We start from the raw sequence: 27314 nt of genomic DNA, 5'->3' as shown, positions 1-27314 counted from the left end.
ATGGAATTGTGTAGGCATTTATTATTAGGAGTCATCTCCAGTCTAAGTTTTGATTGAACAGAACATACCAGATTGAGAGAAGCAAGTGTAACAATATTGTAGAATTTTGCCTCTTTAATTTTCAGCCAGTATAAACATCTGTATCAAAGATCCAGAGATATGGAACTTTTGATCTAGTGCAAATGTCACATGTGGACATTTCTGGAACTTGGATGTTTTATCATGTGTAGGATGCTTCTGTGATTATGTACAACTGGCCAAGCACAACAGAACGTGATGCACTGTCTGCAGTGTGGACAGTGAACTGTTTGGATTTTCTTGCTCTAGATGAGGGAAATAGATGAGAGCATTCAGTTTGCTCTGTTAACTTTTATTCAACTTCTACTTAAAGTGATATTATTGTGGAACTAACTTTGGTTGCATTGCTTTTAGATAAGAGAGAGAGAAGAGCGACGCAGGCAAGAGCGAGAGGAGAAGGAGAAGTTAGAGGCAGAAATGAAGAATTACAATCCCTGGGGAAGAGGTGGTGGTGGTGCTCCTCTCAAAGATGCAGAAGGAAATCTGATAAGTATGTTTGTGAAAATTATGGGTTGTCTTTTCAAAGCTGATGTTTTCTTGCTCTTGTAAGGGCTCTATTCAGCCATATTATTCCTTGTTTTGTTACACTGGTAGCCCTTGACAAATAAGACTTGTTTCAAGGAGATGTACTCCAGGAATAATTGAGTTATTATTTTGATTTCTGTAGAATCATTCAAAGAGTACAATCCAAACAAAAAGGGAAACACAGGATATGTCAACTTTAAGTGAAGACACAATGCAGTTGTAAAGGGAGAAGGAGGAAAACAAGCTGTCAGAATTATCTGCAATACAAATATGCTAAAGCCTGTTGTGAAGATTTTTATTTAAGCATGTCCTAGGAAACAGGTTTTTAGATTTTTTTTTTCTTTTTAAAAATGATTTCTAGGCTTAGAAATCTCTATTTGTGATATGAAAAATGGAACTGTGTTTATATAAATATACAAAGCTAAGTGGAATATTTATACTTCCCTAAGTAACACTGCTGGTAAATGGCTATATAAAGAGCACTCAGCAGTAATGTTTTATAAGGCTTGCTTTTTTCCAAGTGCTGTTTTATACAAGATGGGAGTAGGGAGCTGGAAGATAGCTATGATCCAGGTTGTTAATCTTCCAATAAATTGTTTAATATTTACTGGATAACAGTTTATATACAAAAGTAAATTGTTTTAGTTGTATGACACCTGAGCAACATGTCAAAATTAATAGTATATTTTGAGAGTAGTGAGTAAAGTTTAAATGCTTTTTAAAGATTTTGTGGCCAAATTAAAAGTTTAGAAGCTTGTATTAAGGATCCAAGCTTGTGTTTATCCTCGGGGCAGATAGAGGTGTTCATACTGCCTGACTTCAGGCACTGTATTTGTGTGTTTGGCTTCTTCCTCTAGGCTTCAGCAGTGGTGTGGCTGGAAATGTAAAGGTCTCATACTGACCTGAGCCCTACACATAACTGCTGAGAAGTTTATCTCTGTCTGTAAATGAGAAACCAAGAGAAAGAAGCTTCTTACCTTGTTTTCCTGAATTAAATATGTAAAATACTTTTCCTGTCATAGCTTGGCAGTGTGATGCATAAGCTATGAGTCGAGTGTTGTGAAACAGGACATGCTTTCTGACATGTCTTTTTAATGTGGTGTGATTTGTCTTTTTATCCTCTTAAAAATGTCTGTAAATAGCTTTTTATCACACTCTGATATATGCAAAGGTTGTTTTACAGAGAGGCATGGAATTTAAAGTTCTTGGAATCTGTGTGCTTAAATGACTACAGTAATTCATAATTATCAGAAACACTATTTCAAAATTTAATCTGAAAACTGTGCAGTGCTTTTTTGTTTTGAAATGAGCCTTCTAAGTGTAGTATGGTAACATTTCAAAATCAGCTGAAATTAACATCTTTGATCAGGCACCATGTAAATTTTGATGAAAATGTCACATAATGTTGCTTTGCTTACATATTGAAATCTGCACCTGGATTATTACTGAAGACATGAAGACCAAAATATGCTTCAGTGCTTCAATTACACTTATTTCCCTCAACAGTAATTAGAGAGATTCAGCACTTAAAGTATCAATACTAAACTCAGAAGTATTTTACAGCTTTAAGGAGATAGAAGAAAGAGTGGTTTCTAAATATCTATTTCAACACAGACTTGACAGTCAGTTTTGTCTTTGAGTTCTTTATCTTTCCAATTAATAGCATTTTGAGGCAGGGGAGAAGGGAGGTTTGTTGTGAAGAATCATTCCTGACAAAAGACAAGTGAAAAAATGAATCTTTTAATCTGTTAATTAATAACTAGTTAATTATTAGAATCTCACCTCTGTATTCTTGTCTTTGCCTGATTTTTTTCTTTCATATCATGGCTGATATGCTCAGGAAGAGTGGAATCTGGTCAAAACCCCCTGTATTTTGGAGAATCTACAGTGAGCATGCCTTGATGAGATTAAAACACTATAAACAGTTATTTCCCCTTTCCTTTAGCGGACTTGACTGTCATGCACAAGCGAAATGAAGAGGCTTATCATAATCCAGAGCCAAGACCAAATGAAGATAAAAGGGCTATTGTTGACCTAAATCTGGCCTCCTCGAGACCTGAGAACTCAGAAGCATCTACAAATAAAATAGCAGGTTTTTAAGAATACTGTATTGCTCCTCTAACTATCCATAAGTCTTAGTGACCAAAATTCCATGGTCTTTACCTCTTTCTGGTAGTCCTGTGATAGTGTTAGTGCTCTCTACCTCTGAATTCAGTATTCTGCTTATTTCCCAAATTTCTTCAATGCTGTCACTGTGTGCTGTTAAAATCTTATCTGTCTTATCATCTTTATAACTAAAGCTGTTTTAGCCCCAAAGAGTCAGGATCAGTATATTAATTTTCCAGATTTGATGTTTCTAATCAAATCTTTGTACACGTTTGTCTTATTTTTAAATGACACAGTAAAATACAGCTGTGTAGTAGGTGAGACTGTGGAATAAAAGGAGATCTTCAGGTATATGATGTTAGAGGTTAAGGTGAGATTGGTACAGTAATTAGGTTAACAAGTTCTGAAAGTTACAGGTAAATTGGGTACATATGGAGCCCTATGCACTGCCTCCAAGTTCTAAGGATTTTGATTTATTTTCATATTTTAAAACGAATGCATTTTTATCTTCTAACGTTTTGTGAGACATCTGAATGAGAGCACTGTGTTACTCCAGACCTGTCCCTAGTTTAGCATGGGCAAAGGCCAGGATTGGTGATGGTCTTCTCAACTCAGCTTAGATGGTACTTTTCCTTATCTTGTTTGAATTGTTGCACTTCTTAAAGAATGATACTGCAATATGCAGGTTGTATATTTAACCATTTAGTAAGAAGTGAAACAGGAAGGCTGTGAAAGTAATAATGTTAAACAGCCAAGAGCTTCTTGTTTAGATCACTTATTTTGGGATCAGGAGGTGGTGCAGATCAGTGATGGGAAATTTATAGTCTTGTACCTTGAATTTGATCAGCCATGTATTACAGTGGCTTTGTGTATGTTTTGGTGGGTTTGGTTACTTGGACTTTTGGGGGTTTTTTTGGTACACTGCCCTGTTAAAAGAGGAACTTGCAGGATAGTAGCTGGTACACAACAGGCATTTTCCTTGATACTTTCCATAGTAACTTGTCTGTCTTGCACCCATGCCTTCTAAATGGTATATAAAATTTATTCTGCTTTTTTATATGGAAGTAACTCCATCATGAAAGAGCCACATGTAAATTTAGTTTGATTTTGGAAGGATTCAAGCATTGCTTCCATGTAAGGAAAAATAATCTCAAAGTGTACTCCTTGGTATGCAAACATATCCTCCTAAGGCTAGGCTGTAGCAGTAAACATGAGAATTCCTATGAGAATACTTTAATGTGTTATTTATGCATTCATCTGACTTGGGTGTTACCATATAGGGAAATGTAATGATCATCTCAGCTCAGTGGAGCTATTGCTCTTGCACATCTTTGAGGCGCCATCCTTCTGAGCAGACATGATATGAGTGAAGAACATGCTGCATGAGCTGGAAAGTTAACACAACTTCCTCTGCTTTTCCTTTACTTCCTTTCTTTCTCCTCTGCTTCTTGTAGGGATTCTGTTCTGCAAAACCTGCTCTGTGTGGCATCTGAATTAATCCTCCTATCTAGAGCTTTGGGGACAGTATGGTTATGTTGTGGTCATAACTCAGGGCTAAAGGAAACCTGACGCTTCAAACTTTATAGTACAAAAACCAGTTTATACTGGCAGAATTCAGATTTCTGACTGCTTAGAATTTTATTTGCCAGTCTGGGGCTTTGGTTTTTGTAGCATCCTTTGCTATTTTGTGTAAATATTTGTTATGTTAGGATGCTATGTTTTTAAAGAGTGAATAAACCTGAGGAACATAACTGTGTGTTCTAAGTCAAAAGAATTGCAAGCAGTAAAGTTACAAGGTGTAAAGTATTTGCTATTCTAATGAATTTGCAGGTAATGTTCTTAGATACTAAGCTGCAGATTGAACACTAGAATAGGTGACTTTAGTAGGTGTTATTTTGTAGAAATGCAGCTCACTTGGATGGTATTAAACAGTTCAAGTAAGAACTTTCAAGCCCAGCTATAGCCTTGAGTTACGACTGCCATAAGCTTCCTTTTCAAACAAGTGTCTCGGATTCCCCATTTCTCACTCTGGCTTCCTGTCTTAAGTTTGTTTTTTATCTGTAACCTTTCCCCTCCCTCAGGTATTACATTTGCACAGGCCTCTCCTTTTGCTCGAGGTAATGTGTTTGCTGAGCCTCCATCTCCAGAGCAGCTAAAGCGACAGGAATCCTACAAGAACTTCCTGCGTCTACAGGTGAATGCTTGTGCCAGATATCATCCAGTGAGATAAATTGTACAAAGAGGATCTGCACTCAGAATAAATCATCACTGCCCATCAAAGACCTTACCTGTGCTATCACAGCCAATTCTGCACACAAGAGATGTACTAAAAGCTACATACCATGGAGTTTCTTGGATTTTGGCTTACTTAATAGCATCACTTAGACGAGCGTTTCTTAATAGTTGGCTTCTATAATCTAGGCTCTATGTATTTTTTTATGTACAGCTCTCTAAATACAGTATTGAGTTCTGAAACTGTTTGCATACATAAATGACTACAGAAACCAAGATGTTTGCCCTTGGAGGTGTACATGACAAAAATGCACGTTCATCAAAAAGAAATGGTGATCAGTCATAGTGTAGTTATTTATTGATGGGTATATAAAACCTGGTTGTTCCTCAACCAGCTTATGTCTTCTGTCCATAATGTTTGACATTTAATCTTATGCTGCATGAATTAAATATCAGTGTAATTAAATACCATTATCAAGGAAATAATAGATAATTTAAGAGACTACTAAAGTTGTGCAGTGTTTGATGTGGATCTCTTGAAAAGAAAAGATCAAAGGTTTTTTTTCCATGCAAAGGGCTGCCAGATAGACTAAAGAATGGGCAGATCTTTTGCTTCAGTAAATCAGAGCTTTGTCTAATAATACTGCAATAGTGGAATGGAAAAAGATAATTACCATATCTTTTTTGTTTCCCATCTTCCATTATATAACCAGTAATAAAAGTGTTACTCCAGCACCTCTTGAACAGAGCAAGTGTTAGGAAATACTCTGGTTTTATTAGTATTGTTTATAAATAATTTTCCTGTAGAGGGGTGGCTCTGATGGCAAAAAAGAAATAAGAAAATAGAATCTTATTTTTAGAGAGTTCTGAAGCTGAAATATAGGACAGGCTCTAGGATTCTTTCAGTTGTACCATATAGCTTTTGATTTGCAAGTAGGTACTGCAGAAATCATGGTGGTAAATGTTGTTAATCAGATTGCTACTGGCTATTGACAGTTGAATACTTCTTTGTTTTATTTTTAAGATTGAGGAAAAGAGACGTAGGGAAGAAGCTGAGCGAGAAAAACTTCGAATAGAAGAAGAAAAAGAGGAAAAACGACTCGCAGAGCAGAGGATGAGAATTCAAAAAGCATATGAAGAGGAGCTAGAGGAGAGAAGGAGGAAAGATGAGGAGGTGTAGTATTTTGATACTTTGACTTCTTTCCATCCTAAACTAACCCTTTGTAATACCTGTTGTGTAGAAGGTAAGCCAAGAAGTGTCCTGTGAATTGATCTTTGCTTTTAAATGGGTCTGCATTAGGCAGAGGAGAGGTGGAAGGTTGTCAGCATTAACTAGCTCGTTCTTTTCACTCTCCATGCTATACTGAAAACTTGAAGTATTGTTAATTCTTTCAAGAAAAAAACCTGTAGTTTTATAAATGGCAGTGGTGCTTTCCTCTCTAAAAGAAATTGGTGGTGAGGCCAATAAAAAGATTTATCAAATTGGTGAAGTAAAAAAATATAATCCCAGTTTTTGTCTTAAATCTAGTTCTCATAGAATTATTTGAAAAATGTACCTAGGCAGGAATATTTTGTACAAACTTTTAAAATTGGCAAGGAGATAAGAGAGATAAGAATACTGTTTGTTTTTGATGAATGCCAAGCAGATCTAGTGAATACTTTTCACGGAGGTAAATTCAAACCTAAATCAATAGCTATGGATTTAATTCATACCCCAAATTTTTATTTCTTGGGTTTTCATTTTTTAATAAATTTGCATTATTTAGAATATGATAAATAGTAGTAGGAAGAGGACACAAGGCCCTTAGAGAAAGATGAGTCTTTTAGTGCCCTGTGGGATTATGGAAGATAAGATTAGGATGTAGGACTTAAAAATTTCTAAGACAGAATGTTTATCTTATATTCTAAATTCTCCTTCCCTAGTATGAGTAGATTAGTTGGATGAGCCTTGTCTTCTGGATACCAGAGCTGTTCTAGCAGAGAGTGGGGAGCTACCTGGTGTCATTGCTATTCACAGTTACACAACTAAAACTGAGACCAGATGATAATTTGTCTGTGGTCTTGTGATAGTGTGGTGCATGTCTGCAGTATGTTTTAGTCGAATCCTAATTTTTGGAAATGACTGCTACAGTTTAGCCTTAGCTGATGGCAGATCTGGGGTCACAAACTGTTGTAGAGGTTATTAGGAATTCTGTTTAATGATATTAGCAAAGCCAGGGCTGCTGCTATTTGAGATTTGCATGAGATATATTTGAATTTGGATATTTGAAGTCAGACTAATGAAATATGCTTTTTTTATTTCATACTAATCACTTTGATGTGTAATTTTAACTTCTCAAAGAGAAAGAAAACAAATTATTAATTGAGTCTTTTTTAATGTATTAATTATGTTACAGCGAAGATTGAAAAATAAAGAAATAATTCAATTAGGTGAAGAAAGGAGAAAAGAGGCAGAAAAACGACAAAAGGAAAAAGAAGAAAAGCAAGAGGAACAACTTAGACAATATTTTGAGAAAGAAAAGATGGAAGAGGAGAAGAAGATGGTATGTTTAAATGACTTGCTAAGAAAACTTATTAAAATAACTGGATTTTAAGGAAATCACATGACTCCGTAGACCTCTGCCTTCAGTGTTGTTTCCCTCTCAGTTTATCAAACTGCAGTATACTTAATGCACAGAGAACAGCTGATGGAAAAATCAGTCATACTGCAGTAGAAACTTACCTTGTTGGTTAAATTTGCATTAAAAATAGTAAAAGTAAGATTAATAACTGCACTCAATAGTTGATTTTTATATCTGCTGTGAAATACTGTGACCTGCATTTGCTGAGGTGTAAATATAAATAAAATTGTTTATTGGAGGACTGGTAGGACTGTTCATCTTAAACAGTGGTGGTTTTGGAAATTTAATTATTTTCCTTTCATCTGGATGATGTAAGAAATCCATCACATAGAATTCTGATGGACAAAATCTAAGTAAGTTATAAAACTCTCTTATAAAATTTGTACTAAATTTCTGTAATTTCTCTAAAATAAACAGATATAAAGGAAGATATAAAAATATAAAGGAAGTGTTTAGAGGAAAAAAAATATATAACTGAAATATAAATTAAGAAAAAAACCTCCCTACAGCATAGGAAAAAAGTATTAAAATTTCTATAGGTAGAAAACAAAAATCACATGAAATAATTTTTGCAGTTGTTATATGCACTTAGGAACATTTCTTTCTGTCAAAGGGAAAACACTAACAAAACTTTGCCTGTCCAAAAGAACACTTTATTCAGGAGCTGTAGGGATGTAGTTTCAGTCCTGGTTTCCTCCCTGCAGCTGTCACGACAATCTTCACCCGTCATTCCCGCCCTGCAGAACAAATCCGCGAGAAAAGAGGAGAGGATTCCCTCTGCTGAGAGCTGTCTGTCTTCCTATGCACAAGTATGTGAGAGCACAAGGTTGTCAGAGCAAAATCCTGCTGCTTTGTTTAAGACAGTACTGGGTATGAAATTATGCCAGGATTTTCAAATTTGGCAGTTATTGCAATGCCACGGATAACGAGACAGCCTTTACATTAATCAGTCTTGGAGCTCTGAAATTTAAGGTTAAATTTTATTTCAAGTATTGAAGAATTTTTTTGCACATGCGTCATTTTAGGTTTTTTTCTGCATCTGTATTTTCTGTAGGAATGAGTACCTCATTTTGGAGAGGACATACACTGTCCAGACCCTTACTAGGGGTCTGATGATCTCAAGATTTAGGATAAGAAAGTTTGCATATAATCGAGCAGCTCATCATTTTCACTCACAGAAGAACTTTGCTCAGGCATGAAGTTTAATGTTGATTTGGAGCTGCTGACATTCTTGTGTAATCTTTATGTTTTTCAAAGTACAAGGAGATTATTACTCCTAATATGCTTTGCTTTCTTCTCTGCATCACAAATGAGTTACAGTAGTGGTTCTGAGACCTCTCATTTCTTTTACTTGACAGTCTTCTCTGGAGCTTTTTTGGCTTTTAAAATAAATTTCTCCTAGAAGAGAGTAGATTAAATAATTGTTTATGAGATTTGAATGTCAGGCTATACTTTTGTCTTTTTATTGAGAAAGTGTTTGTTTGTTTGTTTGTTTGTTTTTACCAACTGTTTGTCTGAACTGAGCTAAATACTTTATAGTGCAGTTTCAGAGAATATTTTATGTCACACTTTAAACCATTGTTTTCCCTAAATTTCCTAAAAGTGGAGAATGCTCTGGAGGTAGGTCGGTTTATTTCTTTAGTAGTACTTGGAATAGATTTGTTTAGAACTCTGAATAGTGCATTATAGGTATTGTCATAGTAATTTTGGATTATACATTGAAAGATCAGATTTAAAAAACCTTAGGCATTCACAACCTGTAAGTTTACTGTTCTGACTTCCAACTCTTAGTGTGCATTAGTTGTAAAATAAGGAAATAAAATGTACTGCAATTTCTTCCTTTTACAAATGACATTTGATATTGATGATGGTCACTAGGATCCTCCACAGCCCAGAGCTCCTTCTCCACCTGTCCCTGCTCGAAGAAATCAGCTGCGTTCATTAGGTGGGTATTTGTGTTCATTGCAGGCTCACTTCCTATTACAGCAAACCCCTTCTCTGTTACAGTTCCTTTTCTTGCCTGCAAAAGAAGAGTCCTTTCAAGTTTGCATTTCTGTCTAGGTGTTTTCTCTCTTAGTACTATCAATGTATTAGTATGGTATGTCTGAATTTTTAACACAAAATAAAAATCCATTCATTATGTGTCATCATAAGGAAACATGTTTTTGTAAAAACTCTGGTAATGGAAATAGTCTGTGTGGGAAGTGCTGGATCTCTTGGAACAGTGGTACCACTGTGCCCAGAATATGGCAAAATGCGCAAGTTTTGGATTGGCTGAGTAAAAGATTAAACCAATAGAGTGTAGAGCATTGCAACTCTAACCCTTAAATTCTACCTACCTTTGTTAGTCTGCCTAATCCTCTCTTCATTCCTCTTAGATTTTACTGGTTGTTCTAAAATTCAGAAGTGCTAGAAGGATCTCCTTTGGTTTTTTTTAATATTAGTTATCCTGGCAATATGTGGGTGGAAAGCAGTAATCTTTCTGCTGATACTTTTTTTACAAGTATATAAGAAATGTACTTGTATATGTAAATGTAGCAGTAAGTAAAATGAAATAAAATGTAAGTGATGGCCTACAAATAGTGCTAGCCTGCAGCAGAAAGTACCTGAGGCCATTCCAGGGACTTGTGAATTTTCCACTAAATGGAAAGCAGAGTGGTTTTTAATTCAGCCTTTGGAAATTGATTGACTCAGACCTTCTGTCAAGAGAGAAATAAAGACATATAAACTGAGTCTCATTTCTGAGGATTTAAACTAGTAAGACTTGCCTGCTAAGTTCTGGCCACTAAAATCTAAAAGTTAGTCAAATATCCAGCTCTAAGTATGTTTTTGGAAAATGAGGAATTTCTGAAACTGGTTTAACTTGTGGAGGAATGCTGTCCTGACCGCAAAAAACAGCACAGATCCAAAGCAGGTCTGAAAAGTCAACATAAGCATGTAATAAAAATTGAAGTTAGAACTCTTGACCACTTAAGAGAATCTGCACTAGGCAGACAGATATCAAGTTTTGAGTCAGGGAAAAAAATTATACTGAGTGCTTGCAGATACCACTGCAGTTCCTGTTATGTGAGGACTATGTAGGTTTGCATATTTCAAATTAAGCCTTTTTGCTGGCTACACCCACTTGTATCCCATAGCTTTACCTTTTTTAAATACAGTGAAACATTTCCAGTGACATTTGTATGTCTTCTGCTGTTCAGGGGTTCTCATCCTTGTGCTGTCTTAAAATATAAATTCTGATCTTTCTAGTATATTAAATATTGTGATTCTTGTGTTTGTACAATCCTTTTTTTAAGCCACATTTCCTCATATCTGTTTTTTCCCTTTATATTTTACATATGTTTATAAGTAGACAGCAAAGTTGCTCTGATATGCTTTATTTTTAAATTATTTGTGCTAAATTCCAGAGGAAAGGAAGAATGTGATCAATGAATTATCAGAGATGAGGAAACAGCTTCGTAGTGAAGAGAGGCGACTGCAGGAACAGTTGCTAAATGTGGCCAGTCATGATAATGTACCAATTACACGGTAAGAATTTAATCTTCTCTTTCAAAAGCTAGATTTTTCATAGGAACTTACTGTGTAGCTGACCAATATACATGAGTAGAATGAAAATACCAAGGTAGAACTTGTAAATAATTTTTTTTCCTTTTTTTTTTTTTAGTGTGTTTGTGTTTTTTCCAAGACTCATGCTAAAATTTATTGTAAGAGTGGCTGTACTGGTAAGATAAGAAGCTGCAGTGCTCTGTCTTGAAGAGTGGTCTAAAACAGATGTCTAAGGCAGAATTATATCTCATTACCTTTTTTTCTAGGGCATAATTTATGCCTGTAAACTGCAGTACTACAGCTGCTGAATATGCTTATAAATACTGTACTGTTGTGGAAGTACTTTCTTTCTTACTGAAAAATCATATTCTCTTTATTTAATCAATTTGGTTTGCTTCCAGAATGCATTAGCTAATCATACCAATTAACTGGAAAAGGCACATCCAATTACCAGCCTTAGTTCCATTCTGTAAAGTATGAGGGTTTTTTTATTTTTAAGTAGGTTATCTCTTTTTTTTTAACACAGTATGCAGAGTCTTTACTTTCAAATATATTTTCCTGTTTTGATAGCTTTATTTAAAGATAAAAGATCTCAACATTATCAATATTTCCATCCAACTCATTAATAGCATGGTGTTAAATTGCTTTCTGCTTGTTCTACAAACCTGTCCAGCAGGAGGAGAGAGAAGAATCCAAGGGACATATTTGAGATGGCCAGGCTTCGTCTGCAGGCTCCAGCTCGGAGACCTTCCTTGAAGGAGGCACAAGATCCTGTCAATATACAGAATATCTGGGAATTTAATGAACTTAAATACAAAGGCAGGTAGATCTTCTTGTTACTGATGAAGAAAGGTAGGGAAACATCTTCCTTCTCCTCCACCTTCCATTGCACGCAGGGTTTAAAGACAAAAATAAAGATCAGGCTCTTCATGAGCTACTGGCCATGCACTGGACTTTGTGGGCAGTATTTTGTTTGTGTGTGTGTGTATCTATCTCTCTGTGGGGCTGCTCCTGCCATTCCATGGAATTCTTGGCCTCACAGTGCTGTGTCATCACTCAGAGCCCTGACCTGTCTTCTTGTCCCTGCTGCTTAAACTTCTTGTGCATTTGATACTGTGGTGTTACTGAAAAGAGACTGAGTTTGACTTTTTTACCAACCGACAAATAATGTTTCTGTGTAACTTTCTGTTTATTCTTTACCAGAAAAGATGTATTTTAATATAGTAAAATTGTAAAATCATTGCTAAGTTGCTCATCCTCTTGGCTGCTGACACTAATTTTTAATGGGTTTTTTTATGACTTAGATATTTCTTTGAAATGCTTTTCAGAAATGTTAATTTCAGGAATAAATGTAAATTTCATATCTTTGCTCTAGATCCTGAAACACGTATGGTCTTGAGGCACATGTATCCTGATCCTCCAAAAGATGACCAGACTCTAGAGATTCAACAGCAGGCACTGTTGAGGGAGCAGCAGAGGAAACTTGACAAAATGAGAATGAGGAGAGAAACAGAAGGTAAGGAATGAATGCTCTGAGATAAACAGAAATCTTTGAAGTGATGTGGTTTGTATTTGATAAGAATTAAAACCCACTAGCACTGGTTTTACATCTTTCAAGTGCACTGTCAGCACTGCAGTGTGAAACAGTAAAACACCAGAACACTGAAAGTCTATTGTAATCTAAACATAAAAATGATAGAGTTTGGGGGAGCTTTTGTGGTTTTGTACTTAGTTTTGGGGTTTTTCAATTACTTGTGACTGCTTCTCTTTGATTCCCTGAAAGTAATTTAACTAGTGCCTCATACTTCAAAAATTCTAAAGGAAAAGTGGTTTTGCAGCTGTTTATTGGAGAAAACTACAGAACAGTGAAACTTTTGCTGAACTGTGAAAAAAGTGTTAGCACATAAGTTCCATGGAGCAATTTTTCAGTTCTAATGGAGGAAGTAGGATGGCTTTGAGCTGTGAATGGATTAAAATACAGCCAGTGTATCTTCAACTTGGTCTCCTTTTAATGGATGAATTTTTTTTAATTTCCATTATCTTGGATTGATTTATTTTAAAGTTTCAGAAACCTGTATCCATAAAAAGCCTTTGCTTTAGAAACCACATGTGAGATACTGTAACTACTTGGAGGTTCTGGAAGGAAAATGTTGCTTGCATCACTAAATAGAGATGATCCTAAGATAGTAAACATTAGCAGCCTAACATGAAAAATATTTTGGATGCATATTGCAGAAGCAGTGAAAGTAGATGTAGGATCCCTTTTTTTGGCTACAGTTAATTCCAAATGTAAGGTTCATTCAGGTATCTTTTACAAACAGTCATGAAAGAGCAGTATTTCCAGTTGTTTTAGAGAATATTTAAAATTATAATGAGAGTTGCTTAAAGCTATACAAATGAACTCAGTTTTGAGTGAAAGAATTCGATTTCTTGGAACAGTGTTTGCCTCTGTAATTCACAGTGGTCTAACTACATTTCTGAAGAGAAAGTAACTTTTATTTCTGTGGTGCTTAGCCTTTGCTAGCAGCCAGACTCCCAAGTGCTCTCTTGCTTATGTCTCCTCACTCCTGCCCTTTGGGGAAACAAGAAGAATAAAGCTTGTTGGCCAAGGTGCAAATGGGGAGATGGGTTAGCAGCAGCTGTTGTGGGCAAAACAGACTTGATTTGGGGAAAAGTAACCTAATTACTATAAGCCTAAATATTTGATGACTAACTTTGAGTAGCAGAAAATAAAAAGCATGAAGCCTGCATCTTTTCTGCCCCTTTCCTGTGCCCAGTTTCACTCCTTCATTCTCAGTGTCCCTGCTTCCCTTCCTTGGTACCAGCCCAGGTACCAGGTTACCTCTGTGATGCAGTGAGTGATGTCAGCCTTGGGAAGGGGCACTTTGGCCATTACACAGCAGTTTCTCTCTGCTGCTTCTGTCTTCTTGCGCCTTTCAATCTGCTCTACCTTCACTCTGCAGGGGCTGCAGGGGAATCTCTGCTCTGGCACTTGAGCACTTCCTCCTCCTCCTCCTTCTCTGGCCTTGGTGCCTCCAGGGCTGCTTCTCACAGATTTGTCAGTCCTGCTGCCATGCTCTGATTTGCTCTTGCTCAAATTTGTTTGCAGAGGCATCACAAACGTGACAAAGATGTTTCCCTACTGTGCCCTGCAGCAGCTGTGCCCAGCTGAGGGTGTCCCCTGGCATCTTCCCACAACCCCCACCTTGCCACAGTCACCCATGGAATTGCTCCTCAGACTTTACTGGCCTTAGGTGAAAGTTGGGCATTAAATAAAACCAAGCACACGTGGAAGGAAAATATTTACATTTTTGCATACTGCTTTGGAAAAACTGAATGCCTCTTCTGGTCACTGGTGCTTTGAGGCTTTGAGCTGGTGCCAGACCTGTGAGATGAACAGCATTGATAGCAAGATGTGAAGGGTGACAGCTGTGTTTTGTTCAGTATCCTGCTGGATGTTAAAGATGGTCCCTGTTCTGTCTTGGACAGATGAGCTGCTGTTCAAGCAATGTGGGCCATATTGGATAATAGAACATCACACTTGCAAATAAGCACATCTGTGTCACATGCTGTGTTAATTATATGGTTGTGAGTATTTTTTAATGCCTAAATGGAATGTATAGGCTTGACTTCAGCCTTCCTCTTTATGAGATTGACTGAAATGCTGAAAAATAATTCACTGGCTTCAGCTGAGATCTCTCTGGAGCTTGGTTCTGGTTTTCTGCCATTAGAATAATTTTTAATAGACCAGTCTGAGAAAGTTTTCAGTTAATGTTTTCTGCAGAGAAACCTCCACCATCTAAAAAGCAAATTTGCCTTTTCCATTAATTTCAAGCACATGGAGTCATTGAGACTTCTGCTAATGGATAATGTAGGCTTCCATGATGACATCCAAGGAAAGGCCTCTTCATGTTAGATTAGTTGATAGACAGGCAGCTGATTTTTATAAGTATTTTCTACTGATGCTTCTAGAGGCTCCTTGAACAGCTTTTTCTCTCTCCTACTGCTTAACAACATAATTTAACTTTATAGTCTGTCACTGAGTACCTAGCAAGAGAATTAGTTGCCATCTCTCTGTTTTCAGTTTATGTTCCTCAGAGACAAATTCATCACCTTCCTCTTGCTGAAAATAGATGAGTGGTTTTATTGTCTGATTTAAGGCAGAAAGAAGATGAATTAAAGCAGTATGTACTTTTATACTGTGGGTGAAATAATGAGTTATGGGCTGTTGTGGCAAAGGCATACCTTCTTTCCCACACTGTGTGTAAGTGTTCTTTGCCTTACATGCTTTTTACACAGTTTTCCCTCTGATATGTTTGTTTTTTTCTTTATATGAAAGAGGAATATGTTGACTGTTAATGAAACTATAAACTAAGAAATCAGTGTTTTAAATATGCCAAGATTTTAAATTTTAGCTGTGTCCCCATAAAGGAGGCAGTGTTTGCAGACTTGTGGATGATTGTTATCCTGGGGGATGTGAGGGAAAGCCCCAGGAGCAGGTTTGGTGTTGCTTTGCTGGGTGCTGCACCCTGGAGCAGTGTGACAGGGGTGGGCTGGGACTCGGGGCAGGAGGACTGACAGTGCTCTGGTGCTGCACAGAAGGACAGCTACACACTGAGTAAGGGGCTGTTTCTTGCATCTCTGCCTCAAAACCAATCCAATAAAATAATTTATTTGAAAATTTAAACTAAATAAGAAAGGTAACTTCAGTTCTGCTTCTTTGCATTTCCAGCATGCATTGGGTCATTGGTAACATAACTTTCAGGATGGTTCTCTGTGCTCTCCAGAACTGAGATTTTTATCCTGAGATAAAAGCACATATATTCTTATCACTTTGCTCTGTGAAATGATCTCTGTCAGGATCAACTTCCCTTTGAAGGCTGGAAGTGTGGTGTGCTTAGCATGTTGAATGTACATTTGCTCTTGGGGCTTTCTGCAGTCCCTGCTGTGGTTGTTATTCCCTGCCAGGAGCCAAAACACAGATTAGAAGTAACAGACTGCAGATTTCTGTTTGATTTCTCTGATTCTACTTAAATTTACATAAGGAAACTGGAATAATTATGGCATTCAAACATTTTAAAAACCCATTCCTTCAGCACAATTTATGTATATTTAAAGATGTAATGCATACTGATCTTCATTTTTTGCAATAATAAGCTGATAAAATATGTTTTGTTATTAACTATTTTTATGTCAACCCTGTCATTTTGTCTCTTGTCTATGTAGCTTTTGATGATCAAGAAGATCCTGCTTTGGACAGCTACCCACAAACCATGGGCCTGGTAAGAATAAAAGGTTTTTTATTATATTACTTTTTCAAGTGTGAGAAATATTGTGTCTTTCACTGATTTGGAGAAAGGAGTGACCGTTAACAAGACAGCAAACTAATTTACTTCTTTTTCTAGTCCACACCTTCCACAACAGCTTCTTTAAACTTGACATACAAGTTGCTTATAGAGATGGCCTGATTCTTTAACTCTCTTCCCTTCATATTCATTGGTGCTTATTTTATATTCCATATGATGTTAGATTGCTGCTGGGGGTGAGAATTAGTAGAAAAAGCCAAGCAGAAGCAGTTGCTCTGAATTCAGGTGGTTTAAGTAATGCATTTGCCAGTCAAGAATTGGATCTGTTCTCAGATGGAATGTTTATTTTCTGACTTGGTGAAAAGAGCAAAATAAAGTGCTATCAAATTAGAATTATCCTGCACTAACCCCAAATACTGAATAACAGAGTTCAGTTCTATTTCATGGGAATGTGAAGCAGTGAAAAACAGGAGATTGTGCAACAGCAAAGACGTTAACCTTGAGGATAATACTGTAACTAAATGCAGAAATGAAACAGTTTTTATTTAAAAAAATAATCAGATTAATGCACTTTATAGTTGTAATTTAATGCCTGAAATTATCATTCAGAGCAATGCTTTACAGTAAAAGATTTGTTTTCTCTTGTTCTGTTTCCTCTGATAGTTTCTACTGCTTTGATTTTAGAGTGGTTTTCAACATAAATTATTCCTCAGTAGGATTTCTGTAATACATGGTTGCAACTATGATGTGAGCTATGAGTATTTGTCTTAGTGCTTGCTATTATGATATAGAAATTTGTTATTTTAATGCTTTAATGTCAAAGATTGTATGTGGTGGGATAAGTTAAACATAAGAAATCATTCTTCATTTGGTCAATACTTCATGCAAACCTTAAGTGCAAAGCTCACTTTGAGCACTGACTGTTCTGAACCTTACACAGAATGACACAGAGCAATTTCTTGATGGAAATGTCTGTGTTACACAAATTACCACAACAGCTGTCATGTGTAGGCAATTTCAGCAAATGGGATTTATACTGAAAAGGAAAAAAAACCAAACCCTAATGCTTAAAAAGAATATGAATTCTTTAAAAATGTATTGGGTTTTTAGAACCACAAAGTCAGGGTTAGTAGAACATTAACACTGTAGAGCTGCTCTTTGCTTTGCAGAAGTTTAGCAATTAATTTACATTAATTATCATTTGGCCCTAGAAATGTATTAAAGCCTCTGAATTTCCATTTTTTCTCTTTTTCTTTTGTAGTTCAGGAACAAATCTAATGAATTCCAGAAAAATTCCCTGTTGGAATCGGATAGTGCTTTTATTGGTGAGTTTCTGCCTTCCCTTAACCAATCTGTGGGTGTACAGACACATGGTTCAGTCTAAAGCTGTGTCTCTAAAATGATTATTATTGTTTTAAAAATTGCAGTGTTGTAGCTATGGTGATTGGTTTGAAGTATTAGGAAGTTATGTCTCCAAATTAAAATGCAGAGATTTATGAAATTTTACTGCAACAAATTTGTGTAATGACACCTAAATTTAATGATGGTGCTCAGTTGCCCTTTACCACCTTGCATCTTTTGATGAGAAAGCATCTTGCTCTGGGAGGCTTTCAAGAGGCTTTTTTTGACATCTTCGCAGCTTTGGATAAGGAAAAGCCAATATTTATTCAGGAAATGTGTTACAATGGTAGCACAGGCAATGCCTTTCTATTGTTCTGCTGCAAATAATTTATTGACAATCACAGCTTACAATTGCAGTCTGTCCACAGTGAAATACAAAAGTCTTAGACAGTCAGCAATTCTTTTTATGGTTATTCTTTTGATTTACAAGCATGCTTGATTTTAAGTATGATTATATGGGTATAAAATAGCAATTCATGCTAAATTAGTCACTTTTCTGCTGCTCATATTTTATTTCATTTCACTTGCGACATTACACTCACAGACATTGTCACTTATTCATCATCTGAAGCAGAAGATTTTTAGTTTTCTAAAGATTTTTGTATAGACTGCCTCATGTAATGTCTCTCCATTCAGCCTTTATATGGGTGATGTAAACGGGCTCTTTTATTTCCAGTTACTAGAAAAACCCAACCAGCTCAGGCCTTTATATGTTATTTTCCATTAGCAGGCATTTCAGTATCTTGAAATTTCTTACAGTCATCTATGGGAAATCATCTTGCAAGGCTTTTATTCTTTGCTGTAGGGGAGATGCAGTAGAGTCAAGCAGGTCCTTTTTAATGAAGCAGTGTTTTTGTAAACTGATTATTATTATCTCTGGCTTTGGTTAAAAGCAGAATTTTTCATTTGAAGTGTATTCGAGCCCATTCTGTTAATGTACAAGTCCTGGAGTACAGGGTAGAACGTGGCACAGGGTGAGGCTTTCAGCCTTGTTCAGTGCATTTGGTTCTCCCTGCAATACCTTCCTTCTCAGGTTAAGCATTACTTACTGTGTGTTAGTGCAGCCCAGTGGTGAAAGGATGCCTCAGCAGAGCCCACCAGTCCAGGCTGGAGCCAAATATCCCATCTCAGCCAGGACAGGCTCATGGAGAGGAACACAAGATGCAGGGCACACATGCAGCGCTCTTCCAGCTTCCAGTGAGCTGTAGCTGATTGCATTTCATAAGCCTTTCACAGGTTGTTTTTCACCAACTGGAATTAGCATTTTTGAATCCCTGTTCACCATCAGCAGTATTGTGTGGATAAATATCCAACCTGTGCCTTCTGTGAGCTGTGTCCTTTCATCTGCTGGGAGGCTGCCAGCTCTGTAATGGAGTGTTCTTGGTTATTTCCTAAGGTTCATGGTATTTATAGTCCTCTAACCCTTTCCCTTCTTCTTCCCATCCACCTGATACTTGCAGTTTAATGAGGTGTTTGAGTTAACCTAACATATTTTTTATTCCTCCTCCCTTTTTTCCTTTTCCCCCAGATCATTTATGGCTCATGCAAACCATGTTCTTCAATAGTGAGCTGTATGCATCAATTAAAAATGTGTTATCCTTTGCATTGTTTGGGCTTTAGAAATAGATGCTAAAATTCTGAATATTAATCTGGTGACTTCCATCCCTGAAATGAAAAATAAAAACTGTTATTCTCTCTGTGGGCTGCCTTCTCTGTGAATTGTGCTGCTCACATTGTCTGAGGGTCTTTGGTGAAATACAGGGGGTTATGGTAACAGTATTTGCCATTTCCTAAGAGCAGTGCAACACTTCCCTCTGTTTTGCTTGAGGTTTTGTTTTGGTTGGGTTTAAAATCCAACTCAATTTTGACATCTGTTATGTCAGCATTACATATGAGTTTATCTCCTAGGGCTCTGAAATTTGAGGCAGTTAGAAATAAATTAGTTTCATGTTTCCTTTTTTTGCCTCATTGAAAACCCTAGAATCCATTAGTGTTAATGCAATGATTTAAAAGCATCTCTGTGCAGCAGGATCTGACTGATGGATGCTTACAGGAACAGGTAGCATCTGATACTGATGATACACTAATGGTACAAATAAATTCTTAAGCTTGCCCTTTGTTATGACAAATTCACACTGTTAAACCATTTTTTTTATATTCCAAGTAATAGCACTGTTTTGAATATAGTGAAGTTCAGCTAGTCTTGTAGCTGGAATTCTGATACATGATTTGTTAGCCTTACACCATTTCAAAATTATACTTTGATTTTTTTACTTGAAACATTAGTGATAAGAGCATGAGTACTGTTGGTGAAACTGGGGAGGAGAAAAGATGAGAGGAGAATAAAAAATGTATTTTTAGGGAAAAAAACAACTGACAATATAAAAGAATTTTTAAAAAGACCTCTTTTTATTATTCTGAACTCGTTTGATATCAATCAAATTTATTTTTCAAACCTATGTCAATTTTCAGTCAAAAGAACTATTTAATTCTTATGTTTAGAATTGGCACACATTTGTCCTTTAGTTTTTTTTTTAAATTTTATGTGATATACTGGACTAACCACTTTCCCAAACCATGACTTTGTTGTCACAAAGAGTAGTTGGTGGCAGTGGAGTTGAGCAGAGTCCTTCCTTTTCCTGGGGCTCTGTTCCTGAGGATGCCAGGGGGGTTGCAGTAGGAAACAGCCCACTGTCTGCACCAAGCAGCAGCAAAGCCAGCAGCCAGCCCCAGGCTGGGGGTACTCTCCTGGAGGAAAAAACAGGAGCACTTGTTTTGAAACAGTTTGTGTGTGAGTTAACAGAGCAACAGAGGGGGAAATAGACAAGTGTGACCCCCTTAGGGGTCATGTGTATTATAAAAAAAGATTAAACTCCTCCCACTGTGATGTGATACAAGTATGATCAAAAAGTGTAGTTATTTATTCTTGTATGAACAGAAGAATACATTTTCTGTTAGAAAAATGTAACATTTTGTTACATAAAAAGGCAGAGGTATGACCAAGGATGTGTGATTAAGGCATAGATTTTTTTATCATATTCCATGTAACACAGTGCATGTAATGTTATTATATATGTCATGTAGCATATTTATTTATGACTCTGATTTTCCAGGTGTTCTCTCTTTCAAGGAGAGGTGCTGTGCTCATTTGAGTACTCATTTGCTTTAAAGGTCTGGGTAGAAACAAGATTTGTAATGAATACACTCCTGTGATGGAGTCACGTACAACATACTGGCTTGTTTCTAAACATAAACAGGTTGGAGCACTCTCTGGTATTTCAATTTCTTTGAAAATTATTTCACCTGTTTTTCCAGGTGCTAATGGGGAAATGTTTTCTGCCTTAGAAGAAGTGAATTTATTGCCACAGCATCCACTTTCTGCGAGGGAGAGGAGAAGACTGAAGCAGAGAGCTGTGGAGAGTGCTGGACATGTAAGAACTGCCAGATGCAATGTCAGCCAGTCCCTGTGCTTCCACAGTGACTCCATGTCATGGCTCCTGAGGGAGCACACATGCAGGTATTTACCCTTTTAAAAAGGGTGCTGTTGAACTGAAGGATGTGTGCATTTTTGGGTTCCCTGCAGGAGGAAGTTCCAGCAGGACAGACCCCGTTGCTGCAGCCTGACAGCTTCTCCTTGCACTCCAACTTCAGCCTCGACGGGGAGCAGGGGAAAGGCAGGAACGAGGAGCGACTGCACAGACTGACTGAGCTCCAGCAGAAATCTCCTTCCTTGGGTATGCTCCCTGTAGCACAGATGATGCAGTGAACACTGAGTAATTACAATAATTAAAGGAACAAATAATAATAGGCTTCATGTAGCAGAACAGTGAGCAACCAGATCAAACACAGGGGTTATCTGTGGAGCTCTGTAGCTGGTACAAGGGCTTCCCCAGCACGCCTCAACACAACTGCTCCAGACTAAGTTTAGAGGAGGAGAGTAGGAAAAGATTCTCATATTCCTGTCTGGTAGCCACTCCTGCTTGTCCTGTGAGCAGCACTGCAGTGTGGGCAGCAGGATGGGGATATCCAGCTGCACAGCTGCAATGGCAGTGGGAAGAAATAAACCACCCGAGTGGTGAATGATGATGAGGTGCCTGCGTGAGTCTGTTGGCATTCCTGGGAGTCAGATGTCTGTGCTCCAACCAGCATGAAGATATGCCAGAGAGCTGTGTATGATGAAGTACTTCAGTTTGTAGTTAATTTGATTTTCTAGTGGTTTGTTAATATGAATGATCATTCAGTATTTGAGTATGTGAGTATTTGATACTGATACCTCTTCCACTGCGCACAAACTTGAATTCATTCCAAGTTTCTTACATCAGGTGCTGGGAGTTGTCTTGGAGCATCTCCAAATGGTGGCTGCCTGATCTAGATCCCTTTGTGTATGAAGTGCCAATCATGGCAACCATTAATGGCCTTTCATTTCTCACATGGATCGAGACCCAGTTCATACACTTTGTGCTAATGATTCTTTCATATGAGTCTGAAATCTCCCTTTTTTTTTGGGAGGTAGTTGCTATGCTGTCTAGGCAATTACAGTATCAGTATCCTTTTTATAAACTTAGAGAGAGTACAGATGCTGGCAGTATTTTTGATTCTGTTGCTATGGGTACTCTTACAAGCACTTCATCCTTCTTTTTTTGTTTGTTTTAACCATCTCACTGTGGTTTTAAGTCACTAAAAATAAACACAATTCATACTAATTTTCTTCTATAATCTAAATAAAATCTTTACTAATCTTACTCCACCCAGATATATTTGCTATGTGAACTACTACTACTTCAGGATCTTTATTGTATCTCACCTCTTTTATAATTTCACCTCATGTCATATGCACTACACTTTTTATTTTGCTTGCCTTCTGTTTGTCACAGCCTCCAGAGCTTCAGCCTTTAGATAAATATAATTCTGATATGTGTGTATATATATTTATATGTCTGTATGTAGCTTGTTCTCTGGAGCACATGGGGACCCATCACTCATCCTTGGCATTTGTGCCTCTTGGAAAGGCAGCAATAGATCCTCTTGCTCAGCTGTGGTGCTTCAGGCTGCACTGCTGCTTCCCTCCTGTTCCCCCCTTGGCTCAGGGATGTTACAGAACAAATGAGTGAAGCCAAGATTCTTTACTCCTTTTCCCTAACAGTCTGAAATAACCTTTGTGGCATCCTCTTGCTTTCTGAGCAGCCAGGACTGTCATTTCTCCTCTGCCCTCAAAGACACTGCTGAGACAAAACAAATCTCTCAAATGTATAACTAAGGAACCTGGTTATCTTCCCTTGAAATGACCAGAGATGGCAATTCACAGGCTTTGATAAATTCAGAGCTGATCTGCTTCAATAAGGAGGCTCTGTTCACAGCAGTTCACTTTCTGCTATGAGACTGATGTGGCAATCCTAGTATTGTTTTCTTAATTGGAAAATTAGACAAAAGGAGTCAGGTCTTCTCCTCCATTTTTACCCATCCAAAAAAATCCCCATCAGTGTAGACTTGGTGAATATTTGGGTGATGGAGTCTCTGTCAGGCAAGGTATGTGTGTTCCTGTGGGCATAAACAAGAGCAGGCTCAGATACAGAAGAGGGAATTCTCACAGGTTTGGGCACACAAGATGTGCTGCTGTTGGTGTTGTGCAGCAATCCAGATACCATTCCATTTCTAAAGCAGGATTTCATGCTAAGGAAAAGCTTTCCTTACCCTCAGCCTCCACATGCAAACTGAATTATCCAGAGTGTTGATGTGTGTCCCAATTAAGGACAGTGTTCTAGGGAGTGTGTGAAGTGTTGAAATTCATGATGAAGAAGTTCTGCAGTGCAGCTGATCTGCTGAGCTTTCTAAAAGCAGCACCAAGTGAGTCTGATCCAGTGATGTGCACTGTGATCTTGCCTCTGGCATCTGCAAGATCTAAAGGCTTTGCTGTAAAGGCAGAAGTAGTTACATGTGGAGAAATGCAGCCCCCTGGCCTGGACATTCCCAGTTTGTCTCTAAGCAACCTTGTTTTAGTAGTTGTTTATCATCTCTTAAAGCAGCAAACAGAAAGTTATTTTCTTTAGGTATCACTTTTCCTGCTTTGTGCTGTTAACCCCTCTAAACCTACAAATGCAAAAAACTGTGGGTTCCAATTCACAGGAGATTTGCTCTGACCCAGGACTGAGGATACAAAGAGGTTCACTCTGCCAGCTTCAAGCCCAGGAGATGGCAGGCCCCAGAGAGAGGGAGGTCTGCTCTCACTTCCAGTGTTGCAGACAAGTTTTAACCAGACTGGGAGGGCTTGGAGGATGATCAGATCACTGTCTGTGTGATGTGACAGAACTAATGATTCCTGCCAAGTTCTTTTGGAACAAAAAGTATTTGGCATTTTGTTTTAGAACCTGCAATCCCACCTAACAGAGAGGGAAACTGAGCCCTTGCTCCCAGTAGATGTGGGGGTGTGCAGTTCTGTCCTTCCTTTCACCCCTGCACACCTGCCTGCTGCTTCTCCCGGCCTTGGGCTCTCACACCCAGGCTTAAACCATCAACTTTCAGTTTTTAATGAGAATCTTCACAGAAGCTTTAGTTTAAAATCCCATTTTTAAAAGTCATCATTTTTGCAAAATAAAACCCTGAAATTTGTAAAATCATCTGAATACTTAAATTGCATTGTTTTGCTTGAATTAGGATGTTTCTGCAAAAATGTTGATTTTTTTTCCTACTCCACAGTCTTCAAACATGTTTCTGCCCACCTTTATCACCAAGAAACCAGAACCTCTTCATTGACATGATTCAGTTTTAAGAGGAAAACATTGCATTTTTCAGTTGTTATAGATAGAGAGGATTTGCATAATTTTTTAAGTATGTAAAAAATTAGATGCTGTGAAGCAAAAAAATGAACAGTACAGAGGAACTTATATCTTTATACCCTTTCATATATAGTAAAAATGTTAGTATAAGTATGTTGTTTGATAATCCAACAAGGTTGGATTATGAAACAACAAATACCTTGTTTAAGGTATTAGATGTATGTATAATTGCTGACAGAATTGAAACAAGTATCAGTAGAGTTCAGAGTGATAACAACCCCAAGTTCATAGGCAAGGCAGTTCTGGTGTTTGTTAGGTGGGGCTTGTTTTGTAGCTGGAAGATCCCAATTTAGTCACTTTCAGCATGACATTCCCTGAGGTTCTGGGCTGTGATGCACAGGCTCACTTGCATTTGTACTGTTAAACCAAGTTAAAACAATTCTTCCTCAGCAGGAGACTGCTTAAATGTGTTATTATATTGAAAGAGTTCTGTTGTCATTACATTGCAAGGGTTCCATATTGCCAGAGTTTCACACCTCCTTGATGTTTCTTGTAGGCATCTCTTCTAGGCACTGACTCTTCCTTGTCCTCACAGCAGCAACTGACTCCAGATCCCTCACCCACCCAATCCACTCTTTTATAACACTCTTCTTATTGGCTACAGCTGCAGCCTGTTAACATCAGGCCTGCTCCTAATCTTTAATAATGAACCCAGCTGCAACTCTTAAGGGGTTAAGATTACTTTCTATACTACCTTTATTTACTTATATTCTATCCCCCTACATTTTTACAAGGTTCAGTCAGGCCATTCTAATTGAATGGCCTTATTTCACATGCATCTTTATGCATACAGGCACTGACAGATTAGATTCTCCCTAAATAGAAGTTTTTTGGAAAGCAAGAACCCTCTGCCGAGCCCACCCACCTCTGCCTGTATCCTCATCCCCTCACTGAGCTGCTGGGGAGGAGCTGTTGAGGCCCAATTCCCCAGAACATCAGCACACGTGTGACAAGTAGAGACGTCATTTTAAAGCATTATTATATATATAATTTTAAATCATTATTGCTGCACTGATTGCAGCCAAGCCTGCCCCGTGTCGTGTTGTCCGGTCTAACAGCCGTGTTGCTCTCCTCTCCCAGGTGATGACATTTCCTTAGGGGATGTGGATGACCTGCTGAGGCGCGCCCAGTCCCAGGCCAGCTCCACCGACACCGAGCCCTGGCTGCGGCCGGGCACGTCGGCCACGCTGCGGCGGCTGCTGGCGGAGCAGCCGGGGGCAGGGCAGCTGTCCCCGCAGGGCACAGGGCCGCTGTCCCCGCAGGGCACAGGGCCGCTGTCCCCGCAGAGCGCGCTCCCCACGGGCTGGCACGGCCTCTCCACCGCGCACGGCTGACTCCGCCCGGGAAGCGCCGGGAGGGAGCGCTCGGGCCCGCCGGGAATGCCGCAGGGAGGGAGAGCTCTCCCCGTGTGCGGAGTGGAGCTGTGTGTGTCACTGCAAATAGCAATAATAAAGGATCAGCCGCTGCAGTGGAACGGAGGTGGAGCGCAGGGATGTTTTCTGTTCCGTGACGTGGGACGTAGAGGAATAGCTCGGCAGCTTTTGCACTTTTTGTACAACTTAAGTTTCAGCCTCAGAAACAGTGTGGTGTGTGTGAATTTGATATTAAATCAAAGATTTTTTTAGGTTTATAGTCAAACTCCAAAACCTTCTGGCGTTAGAACAGCCCAAGAGCAGAAGGGCAATAGGTTTTTACCCAAAGAGTAACTTGAACAAGGACACTTGGTTTTCATACAGGATAAAGGCTGTCCTGCATGAAAGTACAGCTAACACTTTCATGGAAAAAAAATACTATTAACAATGTGTCTTACATTCCTTGACTTGTTGTGTGCTGAAAATACAGATATTGTTGAATATATTTATGTTTCTGATTGAAGAGTTAATAAAGTATTTTGTTACTAAAATTATTTTTGTTATAAAAACTGTGAAAGCCGACTTCCATTTTCTTAATTTATGATTTGCTTCAGCTTTTATTTACTCATGAACAAACTGGAGTGTTAAGGCTGTCTCCAAAGAAATAAAAACACATGGAAACATGGAAAATCTTTTCACTAAGAGCACAGAGCTTTAGCAAGAAGGACTGGAGCAAGATTTTAGGAGTTCAGTGAACTAAACAACCAAGGTGAAGCTGGGGTAAAGCTGCAACTTTCCTTTTGGTTAGGAAATTCCCACCCAGAGACCTAAACCTGATCAACAGGGGAAAAAATGATCCTAACAAACCACTGATGAAAACAAGAACTTTTTACAAGGTCTTTTGTTTTTACTACATTGCTACCTTCAAGCTTTTGTAAACTATCAGAAGGCTACAGCAGTTCCATGATGAGGGCAGGCACTGTTTGCTCACAGATGTACTTTCAAACCTGTGTGCTGTTGAGCTTCATGGGCTTAGCACGTTCCTTCCCAAAGAGGATTTGCCAAGTCAGGGTAATTCTTACCCAGAATTTCTAGCTCAGCAGTGAGAAGGTTCAACAGTGTGGGTCGGAGAACCACGGCCACTCAAGCAGGGGCACTGGGCAATCCCTGACGTGGGCTGGAGCAGGTACCTCGGGCTGCATGGCTGCTTCAGGCTGGACTTTCCAGAGACTGAGGAAATAACTTTGGGAGAATGCTTTCTAATCATACACTTACCACCCTCTCATGTCAAAGCCCACCTTATGCCTTTTATAC

General features: G+C 38.2%; 2 protein-coding genes across 2 annotated transcripts in view; both read left to right on the top strand.

Moving 5' to 3' along the window:
- CSPP1 (centrosome and spindle pole associated protein 1) overlaps positions 1–26634 on the top strand; it is a 62997-nt gene extending 36363 nt beyond the window's left edge. The window contains exons 18-32 of the mRNA XM_054284644.1: positions 433–568; positions 2549–2695; positions 4791–4903; positions 5966–6115; positions 7338–7484; positions 8267–8371; positions 9441–9507; positions 10970–11090; positions 11782–11927; positions 12484–12624; positions 16335–16390; positions 17676–17739; positions 21131–21246; positions 21399–21549; positions 25729–26634. Coding sequence (XP_054140619.1) covers positions 433–568; positions 2549–2695; positions 4791–4903; positions 5966–6115; positions 7338–7484; positions 8267–8371; positions 9441–9507; positions 10970–11090; positions 11782–11927; positions 12484–12624; positions 16335–16390; positions 17676–17739; positions 21131–21246; positions 21399–21549; positions 25729–25982 — 1914 coding nt within the window. The 3' untranslated portion in view covers positions 25983–26634. The remainder of the gene's footprint in view (positions 1–432; positions 569–2548; positions 2696–4790; positions 4904–5965; positions 6116–7337; positions 7485–8266; positions 8372–9440; positions 9508–10969; positions 11091–11781; positions 11928–12483; positions 12625–16334; positions 16391–17675; positions 17740–21130; positions 21247–21398; positions 21550–25728) is intronic.
- The window catches only part of MCMDC2 (minichromosome maintenance domain containing 2), a 161766-nt gene that overhangs the window by 111184 nt on the left and 23268 nt on the right, over positions 1–27314 (top strand). The window lies entirely within an intron of this gene.

Source organism: Melozone crissalis, unplaced genomic scaffold, assembly GCF_028551555.1.
Source record: "Melozone crissalis strain CALT ecotype California unplaced genomic scaffold, PUWL_Pcris_2 ptg000042l_1, whole genome shotgun sequence".
NCBI lineage: Eukaryota > Metazoa > Chordata > Aves > Passeriformes > Passerellidae > Melozone > Melozone crissalis.
The sequence above is the reverse complement of the archived record's forward strand: the minus strand, read 5'-3'. Positions and strand labels throughout refer to the sequence as shown.